At 38.5% G+C, this 27,745-nt stretch overlaps 1 protein-coding gene across 5 annotated transcripts; it reads left to right on the forward strand.

The window, feature by feature from the left end:
- On the forward strand, nt 1-26,204 carry FMO2 (flavin containing dimethylaniline monoxygenase 2). Of its 5 annotated transcripts, none has more exons than XM_026003310.2 (9): nt 1-182; nt 799-936; nt 12,176-12,364; nt 14,553-14,715; nt 17,415-17,557; nt 17,909-18,108; nt 20,276-20,631; nt 22,720-22,792; nt 23,816-26,204. In XM_026003310.2, exons 1-9 carry the CDS (start codon nt 108-110, stop codon nt 24,165-24,167), a joined length of 1,689 nt encoding a protein of 562 aa, XP_025859095.2. In that variant the 5' UTR covers nt 1-107; the 3' UTR covers nt 24,168-26,204. The 5 variants fall into 5 exon arrangements, 4 of the variants coding, with proteins under 4 accessions (XP_025859095.2, XP_072589083.1, XP_072589085.1 ...); XR_011996341.1 differs by having other exon boundaries at nt 120-182; nt 17,909-19,033; nt 23,816-24,256; XM_072732982.1 differs by having other exon boundaries at nt 126-182; nt 799-940.
- The last annotated feature ends 1,541 nt before the right edge of the window (nt 26,205-27,745 follow it).

Below are 27,745 nucleotides of genomic sequence, written 5' to 3' on the forward strand. Positions count from 1 at the left end.
AATTTCAGAACTCCTAACAAAGGCCCAGGCGTTTCAAGTTGCAAAAGACTAAAGGAGTGAGAAGCTCCTCCCACTTCTCACAGCCTCCTCCAACTCTTAAAGTACTTATGATTGTGTCCCAGCCCACAGCCAACAGAGAAAACCATTGTGTCAAAGAGACAGCACCAAAAGGCAAAACGAAGGTAAGGATAATAGCTGGGGATGGTAGCTGAAAAGGAAAAGCTCAGCACTCTAAAGAATGTAATGAGATTTGGCTCATATACTTAGTACTATATTATTAAATTTTTTGGCATCCTTAGGGGCACCTGAGTGGCTCAGCTGGTTAAATGTCTGACTTCTGATCTCAGCTCAGATCTTGATCTCAGGGTCTCAAGTTCAAGCCCTGTGCTGGGCTTCATGCTGGGTGTGGAGCCTACTTAAAAAATAATAATAATAAATTGTTTGGCATTTTTTAAAGATTTTATTTACTTATTTAAAAGACAGAGCATGAGTAGGGGGAAAGGCAGAGGAAAAGGGAGAAGCAGACTCCCCACTCAGCAGGGAGCCTAACAGGGGGGCCTAATTCCATGACCCCAAGATCATGAGATCATGACCTGAGCTGAAGACAGAGGGTTTACTGACTGGGGCACCCAGGCATCCCTGTTTGCTTATCCTCCCTCTGCCCTTCCCCCTTCTCATGTGCTCCCTAATAAAATCTTTTTAAAAAAATACAAATAAAGCTGATTACTGACCACACGATGAGGGCTTTCCTACCTCTTGTCCCAGTGAAGTAGTACTAATTGATAAATTCATTGACAGGACACCATGGCAAAGAAGGTGGCAGTGATTGGAGCGGGAGTCAGTGGCCTGGTCTCTCTGAAGTGCTGTGTGGATGAGGGACTGGAGCCCACTTGCTTTGAGCAGACTGAAGATATTGGAGGGCTGTGGAGGTTCAAAGTAGGTGGGATCTTCATGTTTCTTGAACAGATTGTGCCTACAGATGGGTCTTATTGAGGGATTTTCTAAGCAACTTTGATCAAACTTATTTCATGCAGCTACACAGGAACTAAAGAAATAAGCTGTCATCTCTCCCAGATCATTACTATCCTAACCCAGATGGTCAACCCAGGCATGCAAAGGACCTTTTCTTATGGATCTTGACGCTGTCTTGCAGCCCACATTCTTGTGATTCTCAGAGCAATATACTAATATCGGAGAACATATTACAAAATAGAAGTGATGGGTATTCTTTTCAAGATGCCACTTCTGTTCCACTCATTGAGCAGATGCTTTTTCAGAGAGTGTGCTCTTATTACTACTGACTTAATTTTTCTCTGACAAATGAACCATGCTGGTTTGTTTAGCTTTACTAATGATACTGTAAAGTAACTGCTGAGGAACTCTTTAATGACATTATTAAATATATTCACTCAATTCATTCTACTAGCCAAACTATATTATTGATAATGCTATCCATTCATCAGCTTTTACATGAATATTAGAAAGATATGTAAACAGCTATATAGATTCATAATTATTCCCTCCCATAGTCTTCTGAGTTTAATTACTAGCTTGCCACCTCCTCAGTGTGAGATCTTGGGCAAGCGATTTACATCCCTGTGTCTTAGATTTCTAAGTGTAACTGAAATAATAATAGAAAGGTCTAATTATTTCACGGTGCTGTTTGGAGATTAAGAGAGCTAATTCATGCAAAGAACTTAGAGCACAATAAATGTTGGCTGCAATAACTATATATTTTATGCACAAGCAAACAGAAACTGAGGGAGGTTACGTAATTTCATCATAGTCATGCTGGAGGAACTAACATTCAAACCCAGGTCTCTATGACTTCTTAACAACTAATGTCCTACTTATAACCGTGCCCTAACTTGCATTTTCACTCAAAAAGTTTAAACAAAAGTCCCAGCTCAGAACTCCAGAGCAACAACTTTAGGATGTGTATCAGGTACATCTAAGGGAGGGCTCAGACAGGTGAGAACACTCCAGACAGAAGCAAAAGGTTTGAATACACTAAAAGCAGACTCTGACATCAGCAGAGACCATCTAAAGGGCTCTGCCTACAAGCTGATCAGTTAGGGGGAAAACTCTACATCTAGCACATGTGCTTTGTGAGTTTGAACCAAATTTTATGCCAAAATGGATTTTCTAATCTTAGGTTTCTCAAATGCACATGACTATGAGACACACCTTGAGGGTTTTGTAAAGATACTTACCACTAAATAAATAAAATAAAGATACGCAACACCAGACCAGACTTACTGAATCAAAATCTGAGGGAGGGAATCTATATTTAATAGGCATCCCAAATGAATCCTATGATGAAACAAATTTGGCAAACTAATTGCACAAATACCAAATTAAAAAATCTATTCATTCAGCTATGCAAACACAATCAGAGCTAATGATAGAGATGTTGATCCTTATATAAGACAGGTAACTTGCAGAGAAGAATCTGGAAAAACAGCTTGAATCACATTCATTTCTTACTAACAACTAATCATTAGAAACATTATAGCTTTTCTTGAAAGGGTGATATAATAAGGTAGTCATTCCTGTCTTAACCAAAGATGTTTTTTGTTGTTGCTGTTCACTCTAGGTGAGCAACTCTAGGTGATCATATAGATTCCATTGGGTTTTCCCTCCTTGGGTGGATTTTTTGACCTAAGGAAGAATGTGAAGTTATAACAAATTTATATTTTTTTAAAAGATTTTTAATTTATTTATTAGAGAGAGAGACAGGCAGAGGGAGAAGCAGGCTCCATGCAGGGAGCCTGACATGGGACTTGATCCAGGGTCTCCAGAATCATGGCCTGGGCAGAATGCGGCATTAAACCGCTAAGCCACCAGGGCTGCCCACAAATTTATATTTAATAATAAATATGTTACTGTTTTATACTAATTTGGGACTTAAGATAAAAAAGTCAAATGTCCCTTACTTGATTATCATCAATTTGGCAACAGAAGAGGTGAGTTATTTTGAGTGGTCTGTCAAAAATATGATTTGATGAATTCCAGGAAGTATTTTTTCTGCCCCAGAATATTTTTCCTGCTATCCTATTCCCAGTTCCCAGTGTCTAACATTTCAGAACTAGAGATACCTTCCTATGGGTTCAAAAAGAAAAGATTACAATTTGAATTAATTAAACCTTATTAGATATAAAATCCTTAAGTATATAATTTCTTGAAACCTGTCACAATATCACATTTCAAACCTCTCAAAACTATATTTAATAGAGAAACATAAACAATTTCCTAAACCCAAAAAAGACAAATAGTCTCTCTCCAGTGTGAAACTTACAGTATGCAAAATTTCCCAGGCAGCTAATGGGGCCATGTGAAAGTCTTGATTACCAACAGACTGAGTTGCCAAAGAGAGAAGGTACTGAAAGGGATGCTGCGAGCTGCCACACCACTCCCCCCTCCTCACCTCTCAGTCTTTGCCACTTCACTACTCTACCATCCAGAATCAATTTGGAAAATAGGTTATTCTTTCATTTCTATATTTACACACAATTCTTCTAAGGTCACTTAACATACTTAGTGCTGACAAGTTAAAACAAAATTTGAGAATCCTTGCTCCTACCCAGCTAAGAGGATGCTGAATTCTTTCAAAAGGTTTTCCAGCACCCCCTAGTGGCAGCTTTGGAACATGGGTAAGGTGGGTAATTAACGTATTTTTAGCACTTTTCCCCAAAGGAAAAGTACTTGCTATGCGTCATCTTATTTTTTCTTCACAATACTCCTAAAATGTAGTGTCAGGGAGCAAGAACCCCTGTACCCTCAACAGCCCTTCTAGCTGGACTAAGAATCAAATTGACATAAGATTAACAGGAGAAAATCAAGTTTAATAGGCATGTGCTCTGGGAATCCACATAGACATGGAAATTCTAAAGACAGTCAGGCAAAATGAGGTATATATGTCATTCTGAACTAAGGAGTAGGGGGTACGGTTCTGGGACTTCAGAGTAAAGAAATGAACTTCATGGGGTGATAGGAAAAGTAGACTCATTCTGATAGGTCACTCCGATAAAATTTATCTCTGTTAATAACCCTTATTCTAGGAAATACTCCCAATTCAGATTCTTCTGTGTTAAAGGAGAACAAAAGTTTCCTTGAGCCAATAGAGTCTCAAGTGCCTTCAGGTCAAAATAATCCACATGACAAAGTGGTACATTTGGCGGTGTGGGGGGCCTGTCCTGAACCCCTTCAGTAGGTATTATGATTATCCTCATGGACAAATGAAGAGGATGCTAAGGTTTGGAATTAACAAATCGTCCAGGATGGTGGAAAAAGCACAAAAATGAAGGTCTATAAGATTCCTGAGTCTGTACATTTGATCATCTTACTGAGGCGTTAAGAGAGGAAAGCATACTCTTCCTCTAGCCACTAACCAGCTCTGCCTCCTTCATCATTCCTAATACCTGTGTGCATAGGAAAGTTACCAATATACATCACTTTTTGTTTATTTTTTTTTACATTTGGATATAAATATATCTTTTCCAAGCTACATGTACTCAATATTCATATAATCTTTATATAATCTTTTAATTAATCTTCACATAATATTCTTTAAATGTCTCTCCATCTTGGTTTCCTTCCTGTAGATTGGATCTGAAATTTCACTTTCTCTCTTAAAATGTGACGCCCCCAAGATATTCCAAAACAAATATTCCAAACCAATTTATCTTTACAACATATATATTTTTCAGAACCAAAGAGGTATTTAGCGTTGCTTTAGATAATGGGGAATGAATCAGACACAGTCACTTCCCTCGAAGAATTTATAATCAATTGGTCTAACAGTTGCCCACCATGACTTATGCTACATTTGGCCTGGACAGTCCACCTTATTAAAATAAATTTTGTGTTGTATTAGCTTTTTTTGCATTTGCAAAACTAAAGCTATCATTCATATAATTATATTCACATGATTTATCTCATTTTATACTTAAAATCCTCTTTTACATTATTTATTATTAATTTCAACTTAAATATAAGAAAACCAAAGGGAAGTGGCTTACCATTAGTGACTAATAAATGGCGATCGACAGGTCTTAAAACTAGCCACAATATTGAAACATACGTAGGTTCTCTATCAGGCTTTGTCTCACCTAACTCCAATCATTTTCACTAATTTTGGGATCAATTAAAAGTTCTGAACCTTTTTTATTAGAACCACTGATGATCTGGGTCACTATCACTCTATCCTTTTGAAACTGAATTTTTAATCCTATTGATAGGAATTCACATTTGTGCATGTTAAATAGTATCTAGTTGGTTTTGTCCTTGGTCAAGAAATGTTTATTTGAAATTTCAATTCTGTCAATTCTTTTTCAATTCTTCCAATTCTATGCTTTGGATATACACAAATTTGATCACCTATATTTATCTCCATCAAAGTTTTTGACTCAAATGTTGAAAATAGGGATATAAAAATGTGAAACAGACACATAAGGTATTTCCAAATGGAACTTCCCACATGACACCTTCTCTGCACTGATCCAAACATGCACTTCTGTCTTTCCTATGGCTCAGTCTTTCTTCTGTTTCAAGTAGCCTGTTCTTTTTTTTTTTTTTTTAATAGAAAGAGAGAGAGGTCAAGACGGGAGGGGCAGAGGGAGAAGGAGAGGGAATCTTAAGTGGGCCCCATGCTCAGTGAGAAGCCCCATGAGGGGCTTGACCTCATGACCCTGAGATCATGACCTGAGCTGAAATCAAGAGTCAGATATTTAACCAAATGAGCCACCCAGGTGCCCCAAACGACTTGTTCTTCTAAACAGCACATACTGTTCACTTAAAGTTTAACATTATACAGGACTAATGTAAGGGCAGAAAAGTTTTCCCCCCTTCCCTTCTAGGTTCTTTGGCTGGCCAAATAAATTGATATAAGACAGAGTAACAGGATAAAAGGTACAAACATTTAATAACATATATTATCAATTATGTACATGGGAGACACCCAGAAAAACTGAGCAAATCCCTGAAGTAGTTATCACCTTAAATACCACCTTCAGGGATCCCTGGGTGGCGCAGCAGTTTGGCGCCTGCCTTTGGCCCAGGGCGCGATCCTGGAGACACGGGATCGAATCCCACGTCGGGCTCCCGGTGCATGGAGCCTGCTTCTCCCTCTGCCTGTGTCTCTGCCTCTCTCTCTCTCTCTGTGACTATCATAAATTTAAAAAAAAAAAAAAAATACCACCTTCAGCTAAAGACAAGAGAAGAAGTTGAGGGTGGGGAGTCAGTTACCAGAGGTGACCAGGAAAAGCAGTAAGGGTAAGGTTGTTGTGCATATTTAAGTCACTGCCTTCTCCTTTGGTAGAAGTTTCTAGACATTGACTCATCCCCTTCATCCTGGTACCTCCAGGGAGACACTCTTACAAGTGATTTCCCTTCTACATGTCAATATCTCTTACAAAAGGGTACCTTCTGGATCCCTGGCTGGCTCAGTGGTTTAGTGCCTACCTTCAGCCCAGGGCGTGATCCTGGAGTCCTGGAATCAAGTCCCTCGTCGGGCTCCCTGCATGGAGCCTGCTTCTCCCTCTGCCTGTGTTTCTGCCTCTCTTTCTCTCTCTGTGTGTCTCTCACGAATGAATACATAAAAAATATTTTTTTAAAAAGGGGAGGGGGTAACTTCTACTCAGTTTTCAGAGCTTCCCCTAAGTTTGCTGTTTCTTAAAAATAGCCAGTTTAAAATAATCCCCATCCCAAATAGATATATTCTAGGGTGGCAAATTCTGTTCCTCTTCACTGGTTTAGAACAAACAGCCACTTTTTCTCCAGAAGAGATGACTGCCTTTCCCTCATTTTATTATCATTGATCAAAGCCAGAGATCTAGGGAAATATCAGTGTAATGGAAAGACAACAGAATGCAATGACAGTCTAATAAACATAGTGGTTCCCAGTTCATGTGCAAGGAGCACTTCTAAAATACAGATATCTGGGCCCAAACCAGATCTACTCGGAGATTATATATTTCAAAGCTCCCCTGAATTCTTATAATGCAACTAGTCCACTGAATGACATTTGGGAACCACAATTTTGCCCCTGTCTATAGGACAAGAACATAAAAGTAGTTTTAGTCACATTCATTTCAAGAGGAGATAGATATAAAGTTCACCTGAAAGAGTAAAAATTTGGAATGATAGAATTATTTTTTTATTTAAATTCAATTAATTAACATATAGCATATCATCCAGTTACTCCATTCCCCCACCCCCTACCCTCCAACAACCCTCAGTTTGTTTCCTATGGTTAAGAGTCTCTTATGGTTTGTCTCCCTCTCTGATTTCATCTTGTTTTATTTTTCTCTCCCTTACCCATGATCCTCTGTTTTGTTTCTTAAATTCCACGTATGAGTGAGAATGGACAGAATATTTTGAAAGAAACACAATTTTACTATTTCCAACTGCTTAGAGTAACTAGCCATGAGAACAAATTATTGATTGGTAGAGGTCAATATTATAATGCTTCACAGGAGCAGTGCCTGGGTGGCTCAGTCAGTTGGGCATCTGCCTTTGGCTCAGGTCATGATCCCGGGGTCCTGGGATCCAGCCCCTTACTGGGCTTCCTGCTCAGCAGGAGAAGCTCAGCTTCTCCCTCTCCCTCTGCTGCTCTCCCTGCTGGTACACAATCTGTGTGTGTGTGTGTGTGTGTGTGTGTGTGTGTGTGTGTGTGTGTGTAATAAATGCATAAAATCTTTTTTAAAAATGCTTCACAATGAAAATGACCAATTTATAAGTTTTTGTAATTCCCATTCATAATAAGTGAATCTGTTTTCACTCTATAAGCTTGCTCTTTCTGGCAGATTAAATATTACCCTTATAATCTTTCTTAAACTTAGATTAGTTTTTATAACCTTTTTATTTTTATAGAGTCAAAGAGTAACTTCCCTCTAACCTTTGATCAAAAGATTGTAAATTCTAAATCAGTGCTGTCTGAACTAATTTGATTTTGCTACATAGTCTTCTGACATTCAGAAAATTCTATATTAAGAAAATAATTTTTTAAAAAAAAGAAAATAATTTATCATATGATGATTTATCTTAAACAGAAAAATTGTAGCAAATTCTATCTGTTAGGAAATTCAGATTATTTATCAGTATTTGTGCTTAAATATAATTTTTAAGCACTGCTTGGATTTTTTTTTTAAGTGGCCTCCACACCCAGTGTGGAGCCCAAAACGGGGCTTGAACTCAAGACTCTGATATCAAGACCTGAATTGAAATCAAGAGGCAGACACTAACCAACTGAGCCACCCAGGTGTCCCTGGCACTGCTTGTATTTTAAATAAATATATGTTACATTCATCTGTTTTGAAAGCTGTGTCTTCTGTCTCTGTCTTGGTTGACAGAAAAGCCTCCTATCTTAATCTGTCTCTATCCATCCTCAAATCCCGAATGCATTTTTATTCAATGTAATAATAAGGTCCCTAGAGATAGGAACTGTGTCCTGTTTGCATCTTGTCCTTAACTCCAAGCTCAGAGCTTGGACAGGAGAGATACTTGATATGTATTTTGTTTTTTAATAGAATTATTCTCCCTTTATAAGTTTCAGCAAAAACCAGTTTCACCCAGATTTGTCTAAATACATAGACATCTGCTTCAGCTAACATAGGAAGAAGCACATGTAAAAACAAAGCTTTTTTTGACAGCGGTATACCAATCAACCATAATAAATATTATTACTTGATCTTCAGGAAAAAATTGTGACATCATCATCAATTGTTGACAGATTACACCAGTATAACTCCCAAAGAAGAGTCTTGCCCAGACTCTGAAATTACTGTAGGAGCTCAAGCATCAGAACTAGTTCTTCTCATCACCTTAGGTGCCCTTAAAATTGACCTGACAGAGGTGCCTGGGTGACTCAGTCAGTTAAGCCTTCAGCTTGGGTCATAATCTCAGATACCTGAAACTGAACCCCGCAGGAGGCTCCCTGCTCAGTGGGAGTCTGCTTCTCCCTCTCACTCTCCCTCTATTCATTCTCTCTCTCTCTTTCTCTCAAATAAATAAATAGGATCTTTAAAAAAATAAAAATTGACCTGACAGGGGAGCCAACCACATTCCATAGCCACTTTATTGGTGCTTGATAACACTAATGTGCAAGGTATAGTATAACAATCTTAGTTTAGCTATTTCAAATCTATGACTGGTTTAGTAAGATTAACCCTCATGACCTATAATAGTAGCCACAGAGGCAAACATGTGGCTTGAACTCAAGACTCTAAAGTCTTAAAGACACTTATTTAAAGACAGGTGTGGTGTTAAGCACTTTAATCTCAGCCTGATAACAATTGATCAATGTTATAATTATTAATGAACCCCATTTTATAGGATAAACTGAGGAAATTGACATATAATTTGCCCATGGCTATAAAGCCATTAAAGGTGGTAGAATCAGGATATCAACCCAGTCTGACTCCAGGGTTCTCACGTTTAACTCTACTCTGTACCACTTATAAAATTATCTGGTCTTGAGGAAAAAAAATTGGTGTTTCTTTGCCTCCTGAAATATAGTTGACCATTAAACATCACAGAGGTTGGGGTGCTGACCCCTGCACAGCCAAAAATCTATGTATAACTTTTGGGTCTCCCAGAACATAACTACTAATAGCCTACTGTTGACCAGAAGCCCTACTGATAACATAAACAGTCAATTAACACATACTTTGTAGGTTATATATTGTTACATACAATATTCTTACACTAAAGCAAGCTAGAGAAAAGAAAATGTCATTAAGAAAATCCTAAGTAAAAAAAAAAAAAAAAAGAAAAGAAAATCCTAAGTACTATACAGTAAAACATCTGAGTATAAGTGGACCCACGCATTTCAACCCCATGTTGTTAGGAGGTCAACTGTATTTCCAAGTTTGAGAATTTGGTTGGATAAGAAAGTCAGATACTTTATCTTACCAAGGACATTGTACTTAACCATGTTGAAACATCCAGAAATAGTTTACGTATCAGTTTGACTCTAGTATTATGCAATTTGAAGCTAGTATTTGAACATTAAAACACCATTATTTATTCATCCAGAGTTCAGGGTCATTGTATCTTGATGTATGAGACAGAAACTACTTCATGTTCTAATACAAACTCCTTTAGCATTCAAACACTTACACACAGTTAACACCACACACCAAAATCTAATCACCTAGAAAGCTGGCTGACCCTAATCTGACTAGCTTTTATTAAGCCACCTGAAACTTTAACAACAGTATCATCTGAGTCTTGATTCAGGACTAGAGAAGTTAAATTCATCAGTCATATTCACATTCAAAATGGCATTTGACTCCTGGTCTCTAGTAGGCATGAATGAATGAATGGATGAGTGAATGAACAAGAAAGAGAGATAGAAGGAATGTATGAGGGGGAGGATCCTTATAAACATAGACTTAGGTTAGCAAGTATTCTACATACTACTCTTAAATAACATCATCTAAACACATTGTTTTAGTTTTAGTAACTCATATTGGTATTAATAATCCTGATATTCAGTGAAGCCCAATGCACATAAAGAGTTTTGCTGATAAAAAAGATGCGATATTCCACAGTTTACTCTTTTGTAAGTCTTTGAAATCAAACACAACTTCTTGTACAGAAAATTCAGGTGTGATGGCGAATGTGCTTGTGTCTGTTACCTTGGTGTCCAAGATGCTACCCTCGCTTCCTTCCTAGTACCACAGTGAACAAGGAGCTGTAACCAATGGCATGACTGAAGCTTGTAGCTTCCTTCATAACACAGACAATAACAATCGAGCATCAATACATCCCTATTTTACAGATGAGAAGATGGAAATTCAGTGCACTGACTGATCCTGACCCGCACAGTCTAAAGAGAGATGTCTAACTCCATAGACCAGGCTCTTTGTGCTAGTCCTGGCTGCCTCCTTCACTGCTGCCAAAAATCTAAGGAGCCTTGATCTAAAAATTTGGCAGGAACATAATGATTCTTTATGAATAATGATGAGAGAGAAACATAAGCAATTGATTTATTATGGTGGTAGGACTAGAGTATTACCTTTCCTTTATTTACTATTCTGTGGAAAAGATACGTGCTGTTTATGTAACATAGAGTAACATATTCCGATTAATTTATGAGTTCCTGGGATCCCTGGGTGGCTCAGCAGTTTAGCGCCTGCCTTTGGCCCAGGGCGCGATCCTGGAGTCTCGGGATCGAGTCCCACGTCGGGCTCCCGGCATGGAGCCTGCTTCTCCCTCCTCCTGTGTCTCTGCCTCTCTTTCTCTATGTCTATCATAAATAAATAAATCTTTAAGAAAAATTTATGAGTTCCTGCAACCCTTCCCTTTCTTTATACTGCACCCTAACATTGAGCCATAATAGCAAAGATACTTGGCCTGGATTACACTTTAGTCTTTGCATATGCAGAAGCATTTATTGAGGACTTCCTGGGGGGCATTATTTAAATTTTCTTATGCAAGCCTCTTTGATAACATGCTGATTTCAGAAACATTGAATCACTGTACTTATAAAATTTAAGATAAAGAACATTATCTGTATGCAGAGTGCTTAGAGGCAACTACAAACTGAACCATAGCATGTGCTACCTCCAGTTTTATCAAAACATACTTGCTAACATTTAGATTTAAGTTTAAGATTTGATTGGTACAAGTGCTGTTCACTTTTATCACTTGAGGAAGGTTGATTTGCATTAAGCATAAAATGAAGTGGGGTATTCAAATTAAGATGTGAAAACTACCTGCCCCTAGAAGTCTTCATTTTAATTGAAATTCTCCCTTATGTTTTCTGACCAGTGCTCCAGAGTTCATTGGTTCTCAAAGAAGTGGAAGGTGGGGATAGCCTCCCCAGGGGGATTTTCAGAATGGGGCTAATCATCACAATGGCTGGCACTAAATAGATAGAGAATGGGAATACTGAATATCCTGCAATGTGCCAAAAGGAGGATTGTCCCCACTCCCAATCCCACCAATGACAATAGCCTGGCCAGGGAGCAACAGTGGAGAGCCCCAAGTAGACCCTATCACACAGGATGCAGGAGTAGAGACTGCACCTCATCACCCAGACACTGCAGTCATTCTATAGCAATGAAAGATGAACACATCACCCAAGGGTTAGATTTGGAAGAGGAATAAAACATCAAGGAATTTTTTTAAATGTAAGATGATTCTCACCCTTTTTGATTTGATTTTTTAGGAAAATGTTGAAGATGGCCAAGCAAGTATCTATCAATCTGTCATCACCAACACCAGCAAAGAAATGTCCTGTTTTAGTGACTTTCCAATGCCTGAGGACTTTCCAAACTTCCTGCACAATTCTAAGCTCCTGGAGTATTTCCGGATTTTTGCCAGAAAGTTTGATCTTCTAAAATATATCCAGTTCCAGGTATTGTATTTTGGGTAGAATGGTTTTCTCTAAATATTTTCAGCTCACACTTAAATAGAAAAGTTACTCTGGTAATGAAAAAAATTGTGGGGGATCCCTGGGTGGCTCAGCAGTTTAGTGCCTGCTTTCAGCCCAGGGCGTGATCCTGGAGTCCCGGAATCGAGTCCCGCATCGGGACCCCTACATGGAGCCTGCTTCTCCCTCTGCCTGCGTCTCTGCCTCTCTCTCTCTCTCCCTCTCTGTCCCTGTGTGTGTGTGTGTGTGTGTGTGTGTGCATCTCATGAATAAATAAAATCTTAAAGAAAAAATAAATTGTGAATAAAACAAAGTATTCCAATCCAATTCTTTACTGAAAGATAAGAACATGATACAAAACCCAAAAAGTACTGTCACTACCCCTGATATTATAGATTTATACACACTGGCAGAAGAGGAAAATTGCCTGTTAAAATTTAAGGTTTGAATAATGATGATATTGATGATGAAACTGTACTTATACTAATATCTAAACTACTGCAGGCTCTTAGCCTCATTTCCCTTCAGAGGACAGAAGAAAAAAACTCAAACTATTTCATTTTTGGATTTTCTCTGTAGAAATAGAATTTCTGAGAAAAATGTACCAAATAAGCTCACAGTTCTCCATTCATTTATTTCATAGGCCTGTAGAAACTATTTTTTGTATTTTGTTGGGGGGCATGATACTTTCTCTAACAACATAAGGATGGCTGGATCTTTTTTGAAAAACAATTAGAACTATCTTTCCTATGCTCCTTCCAAAACAAATAATCAACAAGAAGAAAACAATATTCTCACTAAACATGCTGAATTTTTATCAATAACCTACACTCTGAAAACTAGTAACTGTGCTTAAGAAATAAAATTAACTTTTATCTCTGAATAAATGTTAGTAGAGCTTATTTTTTGTAACATCTCATTTTCTCAGCAATTTCAGTTTTGTTCTAGGTTTGTATTATATTGATTTATAATAGCTGATTGTGGGTGGAAATCTATATTTGTAAATACCATTAAAATGCATCTAATGCGGATGCCTGAGTGGCTCAGTGGTTGAGCATCTGCTTTTGGCTCAGGGCATGATCCGGGAGTCCTGGGATTGAGTCCTGCATCAGGCTCCCTGCAGGAAGTCTGCTTATCCCTCTGCCTAAGTCTCTGCCTCTCTCTGTGTCTCTCATTAATAAATTTTTTAAAAGTCTTTTAAAAATGCATCTAATGTAGTTTTCCTCATTTCCTGGTGGATCCATCCTATGAATAACAGATATTTTTTATACCAGAAGCTTTTATAGGTATTTGTCCACTTGACTACCAATTTATTTAATAGATATATTGCCCTGCTATGGTATGTAATTTATATAATCTGTTCTTTGAAAGATCAGGTTAAACTTGCAAGAGAGCTTATTTATTGTGTTACTGTTGTTGGGTTTCCTGGAAGTTAGAGAGGGGTTAGGAACACTCATTTCCATTATTGGTCTCTGAGTTGATATAAGCCATAAGATGTTAGGGCCCCATTCAACCTGTAAAAGTCTCCATTGGATTTCTAATAACCTCTGAAGATGTTGGTTCTTAAATCACATTTTGAATAGCAATAATTTACAGTACTTTAGCTAATCTACTATCCTAAACTGCAAATCTGAAATGTTCACTCTCACCCAAAAATACCCAGACATCTTATAGTCTTTTCACAAGCTTTACACTAATGGTCTATATATATTTTTTAGTTGAAACAACCTCAATTCCCATTAATGGGATTCTGACAATGTGCCAGATGCTATGCAAGGTGCCTCACATGAAGTATCTTCTCTAATACAGAGTCTGCACAGTGGTAGGCACATAGAAGTTTCTTAATAATACTGTGTGATCATTTGTATGATGAAGATCTGTTCTATATCTTGCTCAGATTTTGTCTTTCTTTTATGTGTCTCTCTCAAGTCCTTATTCAGTCCTTAACAGACTGATTCCCATGGCTAAGCACCATATTCTTGGTAGCTCCCTGCCAAAGAAGAATGAGAAGGGCACACTTAACAGTCTTTGCCTTAAGTGGCTTGAACTGGGGATTCAAATGGAACCTAGAGTCACACATTGCACTCTACCTATTCCCACTCCCAAGGTACTGGGTGAAGCCCTTGTTATGCCAGAGTAATGCTCAGTGATGCCTTCTCTGTGTTCATTCAAGACAACAGTCCTTAGTGTGAAAAAACACCCGGATTTTTCATCTTCTGGCCAATGGGAAGTTGTTACTGAGAAGAACAGCAAGAAGCAAAGTGCTGTCTTTGATGCAGTTATGGTTTGCAGTGGCCATCACATCCTCCCTCACATCCCACTGGAGTCATTTCCAGGTGAGACCTCTGGAGATTCCCAGCCTTTCAGAGTAGGTGTCGTTGGGGAAGAAAAACTTTCCTCTATACTTCAACATTCTTTTGGCTAGTCTGAGTTAAATTAACATGAAACAGACCACTAGGAAAAAATAAAATTCAAGTGTGTCTGGGTGGCTCAGTCAGTTAAGAGTCTGCCTTTGGCTCAGGTCATGATCCCGGAGTCCTAGGATCAAGCCCCTCCTCAGGCTCCCTACTCAGTGAAGTCTGCCTCTCCCTCTTCCTTTGCCCCTTCTCCCTCATGTCCTCTCTCTCTTTCCTTTTCTCTCTCTCTCTCTCAAATAAATAAAATATTTTTTAATTTTTAAATAAAATAACGCGGGATCCCTGGGTGGCGCAGCGGTTTGGCGCCTGCCTTTGGCCCAGGGCGCGATCCTGGAGACCCGGGATCAAATCCCACATCAGGCTCCCGGTGCATGGAGCCTGCTTCTTCCTCAGCCTGTGTCTCTGCCTCTCTCTCTCTCTCTCTCTCTGTGACTATCATAAATAAATTTTAAAAAAAAATTAAATAAAATAACGCATACAGCGACTCGATAAGAATATGAGGCCAACAGGCAGTCAGGCAATTGAGGCTTGTGTGTCATTCTGAGCTAATGAGAAGGGGGTAGGGGTTGGGGACTATAAAGGGAAGGAAGACAATTCACAGGAAGATGAAAAAGGGTAAATGTTCGCTAAACTCATGTTTACTGGGCCACTCAGAAAGAATGAGACACAGAGAGGAGTATTAACAAACAGACTTGGTAAGTTCCTCCCTATCTACCTCACATAGTTCATATTATACTGTAGTTATCCACCGTGTCAGCTCCCTTCCTAGAGCAGGTCCTCCATCTAAATTCTTTTAGGCAGTTAGGAGGGAAGTCAAAGGCTTTTCTGAGCCTTCTGTTTCTTAAAAATTATTAGCCTAAAATAATCCACATTGCAGGGAGACACATTTGAGGTGATTGCTTCCCTACAGTGTCCAGGCATTTTATATGCAGATTGGATTGACAAGCAGCATTAACTACTGCAACTGGGCATAACAATAAGATCTGGATAGAGCTATAAAGATGAAAGTCTCCACATTTCAACTTTGTTTCTATTGACCTCTTTGGGTCTTCATGACACAGGGACTTCAGCCTACTTCCTCCGAAGTTAGTAAATCTTCCCCAGAATTCCAGAGAATTTTCACCCAACAGAGGGGTTCTCTGTTGGAGAGGCCCTCATAGCCATGTATATCTATCTTGGCCTTTATCTATCCTGCCAAACACTGTTACTTTGTTGTGTCCTTGGAGACTTTTCCTCAGAGCCAGGCCTATAGACAGGGTTACTGAGAGGATTCCCTGGGAATAAGTGCTCCTACAGGACCATGATGGGTACAGAGAGAGCAGAGGAGAGGAGTGCAGACAATGGAACCCCACACATGTCTGTCCTGGTACCTCCCAGCCCCTTCCCTCAGAGAGCATACTTCCTTCTCAAGACCCTCAGGGAAACATCTAATACAGTGGTTCACAGTCCAAGCCTCACATTCAAACCACCTGTGGAAGTTCTAATATCCTAATGACCTTCAAAAGTTCAATTGGTATAGGTAGGCCTAGATCAATTAGGGATTGCTCAAATGATTTTAATATGTAGCCAGGCATGAGATCTTCTACCCTAAAGCAGTGATTCTCAAAAATAATCACTTGGAGGGCTTTTAAAACCACAACTTGCTAGGCCCCATCTCTGACACTTCCAACTCGGCAGATATGGCATCATGAAGCTGAGAATTTGCATTTCCAACAAGTTCCCAGGTTCCAACTAATAATGCTGGCCAAATGACCACACATGGTGAACTAATGACCTAAAGGTTCTTTCAAGCCACTCACCATCAAAGACAAATACTTTAATAAAGTCATATTTTCCTGGGAAAGAGACAGACTTATCTTCAAAATGGCTTATCCAGTAAGTTACTGACTCACTGCACTGTGGAAACCAACCTTCAAATTCTATGTGCCTGGTTTTTCTTTATTTTAATTTTCATTTGCTTTTGCAAAATAAGAATGATATATTAATTATTACACAACTATAATAAAAGCACTTCGCAATATGTCCAAAAACACTTAAAAGAATACATGTGCTATGTGATATTAAACTATCATTGTAGGGGCACCTGGGTGGCTCAGAGGTTGAGCATTTGCCTTTGGCTCAGGTGTGATCCTGAGGTCCTGGGATCGAGTCCCACATCGGGCTCCCCCTGGGGAGCCTGCTTCTCCCTCTGCCTGTGCCTCTACCCCTCTCTCTGTGTTTCTCATCAATAAATAAATAAATTCTTTTTAAAAAAATAAAGTACCATCATACAGTCCAAAATTAGATAATGAGTAGTTGGAAGCCAGCACCTGTCTCTGCTCTAATCATCAAAACCATTTAACACACACACACACACAAAAAAAAAAAAAATTTACTTTTTTAAATAAATATGAAAGCTGCAGGCTCTGAAATCAACTCTTTTGGTCCTGTTCCATATGTATACCCTAACATTTCTCATATACTTTATGCTTTGAGTTTGCCAATCAGCCTTGCCATTGTAACTGTCCTAAGAGGGGAAGAGGCAAAACAAATAATTGACTCTGGAAAAAGAAAAGCTGTTAATGCACTTTTATTGAAATTAACATAGTTCATGGACTTCTCTCTTCTTCTCCTTGAAGGTATCGAGAGGTTCAAAGGCCAGTATTTCCATAGCCGCCAATACAAGCACCCAGAGGGATTTGAGGGGAAACATATCCTGGTGATTGGACTAGGGAACTCGGCCTCAGATATTGCCGTTGAGTTGAGTAAGAAGGCTGCTCAGGTGCGATGCTCTCTGCTTATTTTGTACCATGAAGGAGAGAAAGGAGGAGGGGTATATTGGAAAATCCCAGCCATATACCAATGCTTCATTACTCATTAATTGGTTGGTTGGTTGGTCGGTTGGTTAGTTGGTTGATTGGTTGGTTATTTGGTTACTACAGTGTGGTATCATAAAAAATCTGGAAGTCAGGAAGCCAAGGTTTACCTCCCAGCCCTGCTCCTTATCAGCGATGTAACCTAGAGCAAGTCTTTTACTTCTCTGAGCCATACATGTGGTATGTCATCTACACAGTAGATTCCTCCCTAAAGGGACAATGCCTTGATTTAAACAGCATTCCTGTTTGCTTACCAGGTATTTATCAGCACCAGACATGGCTCCTGGGTCATGAGCCGTATCTCTGAAGATGGTTATCCCTGGGACATGGTGTTCCACAGCCGGTTTAGGTCCATGCTCCGAAATGTCCTGCCACAAACAATTCGAAAATGGATTATGGAACAGCAGATGGATCGGTGGTTCAACCATGAAAATTATGGTCTTGAGCCTCAAAACAAGTAGAGTTCTTTTGCTTTTTTATGGTATACTCATTGGTAAGCAAGGTTGTCAGAGGTACCTCTTTATAAAGAGCCAAATTGCTAACATGGTATTTCAAACTACAACCTAAGAGTATGAGTATCATAGACATCCTGGAATTTGAATTCCAAATTTGTTCTGTATATCTTTTAAAAATTAAATACTTAAGAAGATGAGGTATAAATATTTTGAACTTTTTATGGCTGAGTAATATTCCATTTTGTACACCACATCTTTTGTATCCATTCATCAGTTGATGAACAATTAGATTGCTGCCATATTTTAGCTATTGTAAGTAATGCTGCAATGAACATGGGGATGCATATGTCTTTTCAAATCAGTGTTTTCATTTTCTTTGGGTAAATACCTAGTAGTGTAATTACTGGGTCATTTAAATTCTATTTTTAATTTTTTGATGAACCTGCACACTGTTTTCCACAGTGGCTGCACCAATTTGCAATTCCACCAACAGTGCATTAGGGTTCCTTTTTCTACACATCCTCACCAATACTTGTTATTCCTTGTGTTTTTTGGTTTTAGTAATTCTGACAGGTGTAAAATAATATCTCATTGTGGTTTTAATTTGTCTTTCCCTGATAATTAGTGATGTCGAACATCTTTTCATGTGTCTGTTAGCCAACTGTGTCTTCCTCAGAAAAACATCTCTATTCAGGTCTTCTGCCCATTTTGAATTGGATTACTCAGCCATAAAAAAAGAAATGAAATCTTGCCACTTGAAACAACATGGATGGGCCTAGAGGATATATGCTAAGTGAAATAAGTCAGAGAAAGACAAATACCATATGATTTGATTCATGCATGGAATTTAAGAAATAAAAGAAACAAGCAAACAAACAAAACAGACTCTCGAATACAGAGAATAAACCGATGGTTACCAGAGAGGAGGTGAGAGGAGGGATGGATGTAAGAGACAAAAAGAATTAAGAGTACACTTATCTTGATGAGTATTGAGAAGTGTATAGAATTGTTGAATCACTATATTGTACATCTGAAACTATTATAACACTGTATGCTAATTATACTTGAATTAAAAAAAAAACAAGTTAAAAAAAAATAAATATTATGAGCTACTCCAGAAAGCAGAACTTGGATTATAGGAAGAAGTCCCTAATACCCAAAGCTGTCCAACAGTGGAAAAGACTGCTTTAAGAGATTGCAATCTTCCTTTCAAAGGGGTGTGGTGGGAAATGTGTTCTGAATTCTCCATGTGATAACTCATGCTTTGCTAATTCTGTACACCATAAGGGTTCTTCCCATGAGCAGCTTTTGAGAACATATTCATCATCTCTTTGCCAAAAAATAAATCTCTACTAAGCTCAAAGTTACATATCACTTATCTTATAAACACAAGAAAACAGTATGTTTATTTTTCTTTAGTTGATAACAGGCTCCTTCCCTTTAAAAAATACAAAAACAGAAGAACTTTGGAATCTTTCAACAAATGCCATGTGACTGCTTAGTTCTGAGATCTGATACATGAGGCATGTATTGTCTTTTAAAAAAAAATGGTTCTCAAATCTACAAAAAATGGGAATTTCAGAAATACAACCAGACCTTATCACCCATGCTATGGCATACAGATACTCCATGGATATTTGGAATCAACAAATACCCCCAAACTTAACTTTATGCATTAGATTTTACACTGACTGGTCCTTATACTGGTCCCTTAATAAGACTTTCAAAACTAATGGGGATTTAACAAAATTTTCCTTTCTAATTTAAATTTATGATCAGATAGAGATTAAATGGAGCAACAAGATAATTAAAGGTAGATATCATAAAACAATAGTGGAAACATCAATGGGATGACAATGACTAGAATATTCAGGGATTGACCATAGGTACTGGTATTTAAGCCCTTGGGGATGCCTCCTTTTATGAAATGTCTTTTTACCTACATCACCTACATGTTTTCTCTTCTGTGTTGAGGGGAGAGATTTGTGAATGAAGTCACAAATGAAGTCAGATAGTAAAGTTTGGGGTAGGCCAACTAATCAAGTTAGAAAGTTTTATGGATATTTGAGAAACTTCTTTATTCAAAGAGCCAACCCCATAAAATATCAAGAGAGTTTCAAGATTCTTCATTAGATGTTCCCTCTAAGAGTTTTCTTCTGGGCATTTCAGATATCTTATGAAAGAACCTGTACTAAATGATGATCTTCCAAGTCGTATACTCTATGGAACCATCAAGGTGAAACCAAGAGTGAAAGAGCTCACAGAAACTTCTGCCATCTTTGAAGATGGAACAGTGGAGGAAGGGATTGATGTCATTGTCTTTGCAACAGGATATACTTTCTCTTTTCCCTTCCTTGAAGATTCACTTGTTAAAGTAGAGGATAAAATGGTCTCGCTGTATAAATACATGTTCCCTCCTCACCTGGAGAAGTCCACTCTGGCGTGCATTGGTCTCATCCAGCCCCTAGGTTCCATTTTCCCAACTGTTGAACTTCAAGCTCGTTGGGCTACCAGGGTCTTCAAAGGTATGTGAATGGGCAAGTGAGGGGCTGAGGGTGTTATTCCTGAGGGAGTTTGCTCAATAACGAGTTTAGGTATGGGCATTGCCAGTAAGAAATTTGCCAACCTTAGGCTGCGCTTGAGAAATTAACATGCTAAAAAATTAGTGGAGAATTTGCACAATAACAAATACAGAGATAAAATAATAACAATAATGATAATAAAGATCTACAATCATCTCTTTAAAATATTAGAAAGTTCAGAGAATTTCAATTATCATAAAACTAAGTACATATCCTTTCCTGGAATCATGAGAGAATAGTTGAGAAGCAAAAGTTCCATGACTCATGGTTTTACCTATGTGATGTTTATAAATTCCTCTGTGCAAATCTAGAGACCCATACAATAACTCCAAATTAACTCTTAATACATTAAGAATCACAGTCTCACAGATCCTTACAAAGTTATAAAGTTATTGAAAAGTTTCTGTCTAAGTAACTATATAGCACTTTACATTCCTCAGAAGGCTATTATCTCCCTGACCCCAAGGTTCAATTCAGCTCAAACAAAACTCATTGAATACCTACCCTTGTGATGGAACCTGGTAGGATAGAGAGCAATTTAAACAGATTATTTCCAGGTATTAAGACAAATGCTTTGTAGAGGGATGCATGGAGTACATGAGAAGAAGACAAGGGTGCTTTGCAGTAGCAGAGTGGAATAAAGGAGGGCATATGGTCCAGGAAAACTTGCTAGATGACCAGTTTTCTCAGATGCAGAAAAAAGGAATCACTTTAACCAAAGCATAGAGGCATGATGGATATGGAGAAATACAAGTTATTTGACATTCCCAGAACATGGCATGTGAGGCAGAGAGGGGTGAGAGATCATTCTTTCAGGAGAAGAGCCAGGACATGGGAGCCTTGGAAGACATGCTAAGAAGCTTACAATATAAAACATAAGTTGGCTCTTTCCACATCTGGCCACACATAAAATCATCTGGTGGACCTTTGGGGACTCTGGTTAAGTCTGGCCTAGGGACAGACCTAGAATCTCCATTTTAAAAAGCTCTTCAGCCAGAGGACCCAATGAAAGGTAAGCAAGGAATAAGCATTATCAGATTTACATTTTCAATAGATTATTTCAGCATTAGTGTGGAAGATAGATTTGAAATGAGAAAAGAATGGGGTCTCTGAGATCAGTGAGAAGGCCACTACACTGCAAGGCTCTGCTGACACATGATGTAGCTGAGCCAGGCAAAGAGACAAAGTGGAGAAGACAATAGAAATGTGAGAAATAGTTAGGGATAAAATCTGCAGGACAGAATGATCGGCTGAATGTAGAGCATCTGAGAGGAGTAGGGAGGAATCACAGATGACTTGCAGATCTCAGGCCATGGGAACTGGATGGACAGCAGGGCTCTGAATAGAGAGAGGAATATGTGGAAGAAGATGCAAGTCCGACCAGGAGGGCTTCAGTGATGGGCTCGGTTTTTATCTCATTGACTCTAGTATGTCTGATAACTAGCTGTATCTAGAGGAAATGGACCACTTCAACATGTCTGAGAATACCTGTAGACAGGGATGGAATCATAAGCACACAGTAATAACTCCTGCATTAATCTACCTTCTCTGTCCCCACTGCTCCACTTCACCCCCACCAGGTTTACTTCAACAGCCTCTTAACTGGTCTCACTTCCTTTAAACTCACTTACCTAGAGCCCATTTTCCAAAATTCACCAGCTAGAAGGATCTTTCTAAAGAGCAAATCTGATCTTGTTACCACCTGCAGAAAACCCTCCCATGGCTTCCCATCACATTCAGAATAGAGCTCAAGCCACCTGGCAAGGCTTCCAGCTCTTCAGGCTGACCTTCCTTCTCTAGCCTCTTTTCTCACTCCCTCCCCCTCAGAGTTCATGCTGTAGCCCATGCTCCCCTTGAGGGCAGCATAACATAGAACTCAATAAGAGAGGCACACCCTGGAGTCCAACAACACTGCAGTCCTGACTGGCATAACATGGGTAAATAGCCAGAGTTTAATTGTAGGAATCAACTACTATAAAAAGCAATGATATTGAATCAAACCCACTACTCAATCCAGCCTTTTATTTCTAGGCTTGTGTACCTTGCCCTCAGGGAGCACTATGATGGCGGACATTATCAAGAGAAATGAAAAAAGAATAGATCTGTAAGAATTTTTCTTTAATTCTTTACATAAAGCAAAAAAAAAAAAAATTCTTTACATAAAGCAGTGTTTCTCAAAGTATAGTGACCTAACTACCCTCAAAACCTATTTAGCCATTTCTTAAAAATGCAAGTTCCTGGATCACAACCCAGACTAACTGAATTGGAACCTCAGGATGAAACTAGAAATTTGTGCTTTTATGTTCTCCCTAGGTGATTTATATACATACTAGTTTAAGAACCAACTATATGAAGATAGAATTTTTACCAAATCAGGACTTTTTTTGGACTTAATTTTATTTCAGTTTTGTATGATGCCCATGTTAGATTCCCTATCTTCTCAGGCTGCCCACTCTCTGTGAGGAGAGGGGAAATGGGATGAGAACAGCAGTAGTGATAGTGGCCCAAGTGTCTCTGAAAAGCTAGCTGGGGGATGTCCTATCAAAGTAAATTAGGAGTTGGTGTGAGATGAAAGTAGATGTATGCTTTGTGATAGGATAGAATGGGGTGCAATAGTGATCATGCACCCTTGGACAGTAGACTTGGGGGCCTGACATCACACATAGGAGATGTCTCATGGTCAAATTCTAATTAATCTAACATTTATTGAGCAGCTCTTATATGCCAGCCAGAGTGCCAACTGCTTTAATAATTTAACAAGCAAATACTAAGCAAGACACTCAGCTAAGCTTTCATCTGTGTTAGCTCATGAATTTTTGCAGCTTGACTAATTTGTACTTGCCTAGAGAACTGAAGCCACTTACTAAATATCAAATAATAATCATGGTCATAAACTTTGTCACATCCCTAGAACTTCCATGAATTCATGGCTATTTATTTTACAGCATACTCTCAATCTGAGATCTAAGCCTTCGGAAGGAATAAGCTCACACCTTCCACCAGAGGTTGATTCAAACCTCATTTACTCATTCATCCCTTCATTGTTCCAACATCTATCGAGCATCTACTGTTCTTATGTAACTTAGAACATTTTGTGAATCTACCCTTTTGCACTTTCTTCATTAAGGTTTGGAAAGAGCCTGAGCCAGACACTGCAGACCAATTATGTTGACTACTTGGACGAGCTTGCCTTAGAGATAGGTGCGAAGCCAGACCTCCTGTCTCTCTTGTTAAAAGACCCCAAACTTGCTGTGAAGCTCTACTTCGGACCCTGCAACTCCTACCAGTACCGCCTCATTGGGCCCGGGCAGTGGAAGGGGGCCAGGAGTGCCATCCTCACCCAGAAACAAAGGATACTGAAGCCTTTAAAGACACGGGCACCAAAAGCTTCAAGTGATTTCCCTATTTCCTTCCTGTTGAAAATTCTGGGGCTTCTCGCTATTGTTGTGGCCTTTTTTTTTCAGCTTCAATGGTTCTAATCCATCAGCATAAAGCTGACTTTAGTGTCAGTCAGTTCCTCTTAAAAAAGAAAAAAAACTAAAAAAGAAAAAATACAAAATCTAGATTCTATATTTCAGAGTTGGGAGGAGCAGAGAGAGGTCGCTGTAGAGAATTCGAAGAATTAGGTCCGGGTAAAACACCAAAATGGTGTCATGAAAGTTCTTTGCCGTTTCACTTTTCCTTCAAGTTCACCAGATTCTCCAAAAGGACAATTAAATAGCACTGGCTACATACTGCCAGCCCCCATGGAAGAGGGCTGTGTGGAAAAAAAAAGAAATATGCAGAAGAAAAAACAAGCTCCATGGTTGAAAACATTGGAAAATTCCAATGGTGGGTAAATATTTAAACTCCTGCATGATGTTCTTGATAGTCTTCTTACTTGGACTGTATTTGGTAACAAAGCTCTCAGGCATTAGGTCATGCTCCATTTGGTTAGCAAGGAATCACTCAAAAGTCCTGGCATAAAAAATGAGAAGCTAGACTCAGAAATTGATGGCAATGATCAGGCAGACTCCTGAGCTTCCTGGTGAAAGCTAAACCAATAGCCACATTTCTTACATTTTGATAGAAACACAGCTATAAACATACCAAAACAGCTATATACATACTTAGTACTTATCATAGACCAGACATTGTGCTAAATGCACATCATATGTATTAACTTCTTTTAAATCTCACAATAATTCTCCAAGATGTGTGAGGCTATTCTCCCCATTTTACAGATGATGAAACTGAGACTCAGAGCAGTTGTGTAACATGCCCAAGACCATACAGCTTGTCTTGTCATGGAGCTGGGATTGGAACCCAGTTTTGCTTGATTCTAGAACTGCAGATCATAACCTTTACCCAGAATATACTTATTTACAAAAACCCTTATTATTGATAAGGTACTTATTAACAGTTTATTATATTTGTAATCATATATATGTTGCTTTTGGAAGAACTTAATACAGATAACAGTATTCTTCTTGCAAATATAATCAATTAATTGTATTCATAATACTTGTTTTATAGACCAGCCAGATCTAAAAAGCATTTGAAGGAATTTACAATGAAAACCTATACAAGGGGGCGGCCTGGGTGGCTCAGCGGTTTAGCGCTGCCTTCAGCCCAGGGAGTGATCCTGGAGATCTGGGATCAAGTCCCACATCAGGCTCCCTGCATGGAGCCTGCTTCTCCCTCTGCCTCTCTGCCTCTCTCTGTGTGTTTCTCATGAATAAATAAATAAATATTTTTAAAAAAAGAAAAAAGAAAGAAAACCTATACAAGAACATTTAAGATAATCATTGGCATTTTGAAAAAACAAGCATCAAGGAAGTATACGTCCCAAGTAGATGAAAAGCATTATAATAATTTAGCCTTGTATTTAGCTCTAACCTTAAAAATAACCAATGCAAAAAGTGAAACAATATGTAATCTCTGTCATTTGATAAAAGGAAGCATAGCAGTTTGTCAGGAGACATATATTCTTGGAACTGAAATCTAAAAAAGATACAAGCAATTCAACATCAACAGATATTGAGCAACATAATAAACATTTGGTTTATCAGTCTACTACAGTCATTCTCTCCATGAACTGTGCTTTGGGAAATAAGCTATGCCCTAAGCCCAAGGCCTTTTGAAGAGGGAAAAAGTCAGAGATTAGAGATTTAAGCAAATTTCTCTTCTTACTCTTCCAAAGTCTGTGTGGACACTATCCTTCACTTCGGCCTGGATTTGTCCCTGAAGTATCCAGAGCAATGTAATGGCAATCTGTCAGTGGAAGCTTTATTTTTATTGAAATGCAAAATAATTTTTCATTGTCCTATGGGCAGTTTTCTTTGAAAAAATTGCAGATGGTATATATACTTCTTGATTAAAAACTGAATACTTTGCTAATTATTAAAATTATTTGCCAGCCATTATGGCTTGCAATATATGGCTTGCAATATGATACAGAAAGCCATTTTATTATTGATAAAAATAATATTGATAATAATAATAAATTGAAAGCCTGTATGGCTAGAACAGGTGAACTGTTGTCTGTGGATTAAATGCAGAGCACTACATATTTCTGTAAATAAAGTTTTATTGGAACACAGCCACAAAATACATTTATGGTCTGTGGCTGCTTGCAAGCTATAATGGCAGAGGTAAGTAGTTGCAACAAAAACAGTGTGACTCACAAGACCTAAAATATTTACTATCTGGCCCTTCATAGAGTAAGTTTGCCTATCCCTACTTTGTAATATCCAGACCCTTGTCCTAATTATTTTTCATAACTTGCCTCATTCATCATTCTCACTACCCAGGGAACTAACTATGGTTATTATCCTACTGCTACAGTGGACTAGATTGGGAAACAAGTGTCAGGTTGATACTGAATCAGTGGAGGAAAATAGCTCCATTAGGACAGAATTATTATTATTATATATAGCCTTGAAAATTATAGAAAAAGGTTGACCTATTGAAATCTTTCCAACTATTCTATTTTTAAAAAAACATAAATAGTTCATTTCCAGACTCTGAGATTGACTAAGGATGACACATTCAAGTTTCTTCTTCTGCCTCTATACACCCTGAATCAGGAAAATATCCCAGACAAACCACCTAGGTTAGTTTGTTCCAAACCATGACCCACAGAATATATGCCTCAGAATATCTCGGAGAGCTTACAGAAGTGCAGTTTTAAATATAAGTACAGTAATAATTCAGACCTACTGAATGAGAGTCTCTGCTGGAATCTCCAATCTTGACAAGCTTCCTAGAAGATTCCTGTGCACATTAAATTTGAGACATTGGTTTGATATGTCTCCAAAAAAAAGAAAACCTACTTTAGAGATCAGTCCATGACTTTTTCTATTCCTGAGGGCCAAATTCCCCCCTGCAGGTTATCATGTTCTTCTCCTGTAAAGGACGTGAACTGGTTTTCACCTTCCTCCCAAATCTCTCCCCATAATGGTCCCTTTACTAACCTTTTATTTTAACCACCTTTCTCTCTATGATAGGTTGGTTTTTCTTACGAAAAACCAAATATGTCTCACTTGCTCTTTACAGGAAAAATAGATATTTTAAAAATAAACCTCTTGAATTGTGTCATGGAACAAATTTTCTAATAATAAAGATTTCAAAAGCTTAAGCAGAAAGAATCCAGTGTTCACATTACAGTGAGGATGGCAAAGGAAGATCCTTCCTTAAACCTGGTCCTTCATGCTGGAAGGTGCTGCTACTGACCCACAAACTCCAATGCAGAGCTGTTGGCTGTTTCTTGAAGGCAGATGTGTTTACATAGAACATAACTCACTTTCTTGTCCAATCTGCCTTATGATAGATGATGGATCAATGAGACTTTTAAAAAAGTCTCCTGAGATTAGGTTCTTTTAATCAAGGTCAGATGCCAAAAGAGATTAAACAAGTAAGGTTTTATTAAGGAAAATGCCTGTATGAGGGGGAAAATAGAGAAAGTGCAGGAAGAGGCTGGAAGAGTCACCACAGATGAATGCAAGTCCGCCTCTGAATGAAAAAGGGATAAAAGAAGGCTTGGGTAGAAACATCCCTGACTGCTATGAAGTCCAAG

Source organism: Vulpes vulpes, chromosome 13 (assembly GCF_048418805.1).
Source record: "Vulpes vulpes isolate BD-2025 chromosome 13, VulVul3, whole genome shotgun sequence".
Lineage (NCBI taxonomy): Eukaryota > Metazoa > Chordata > Mammalia > Carnivora > Canidae > Vulpes > Vulpes vulpes.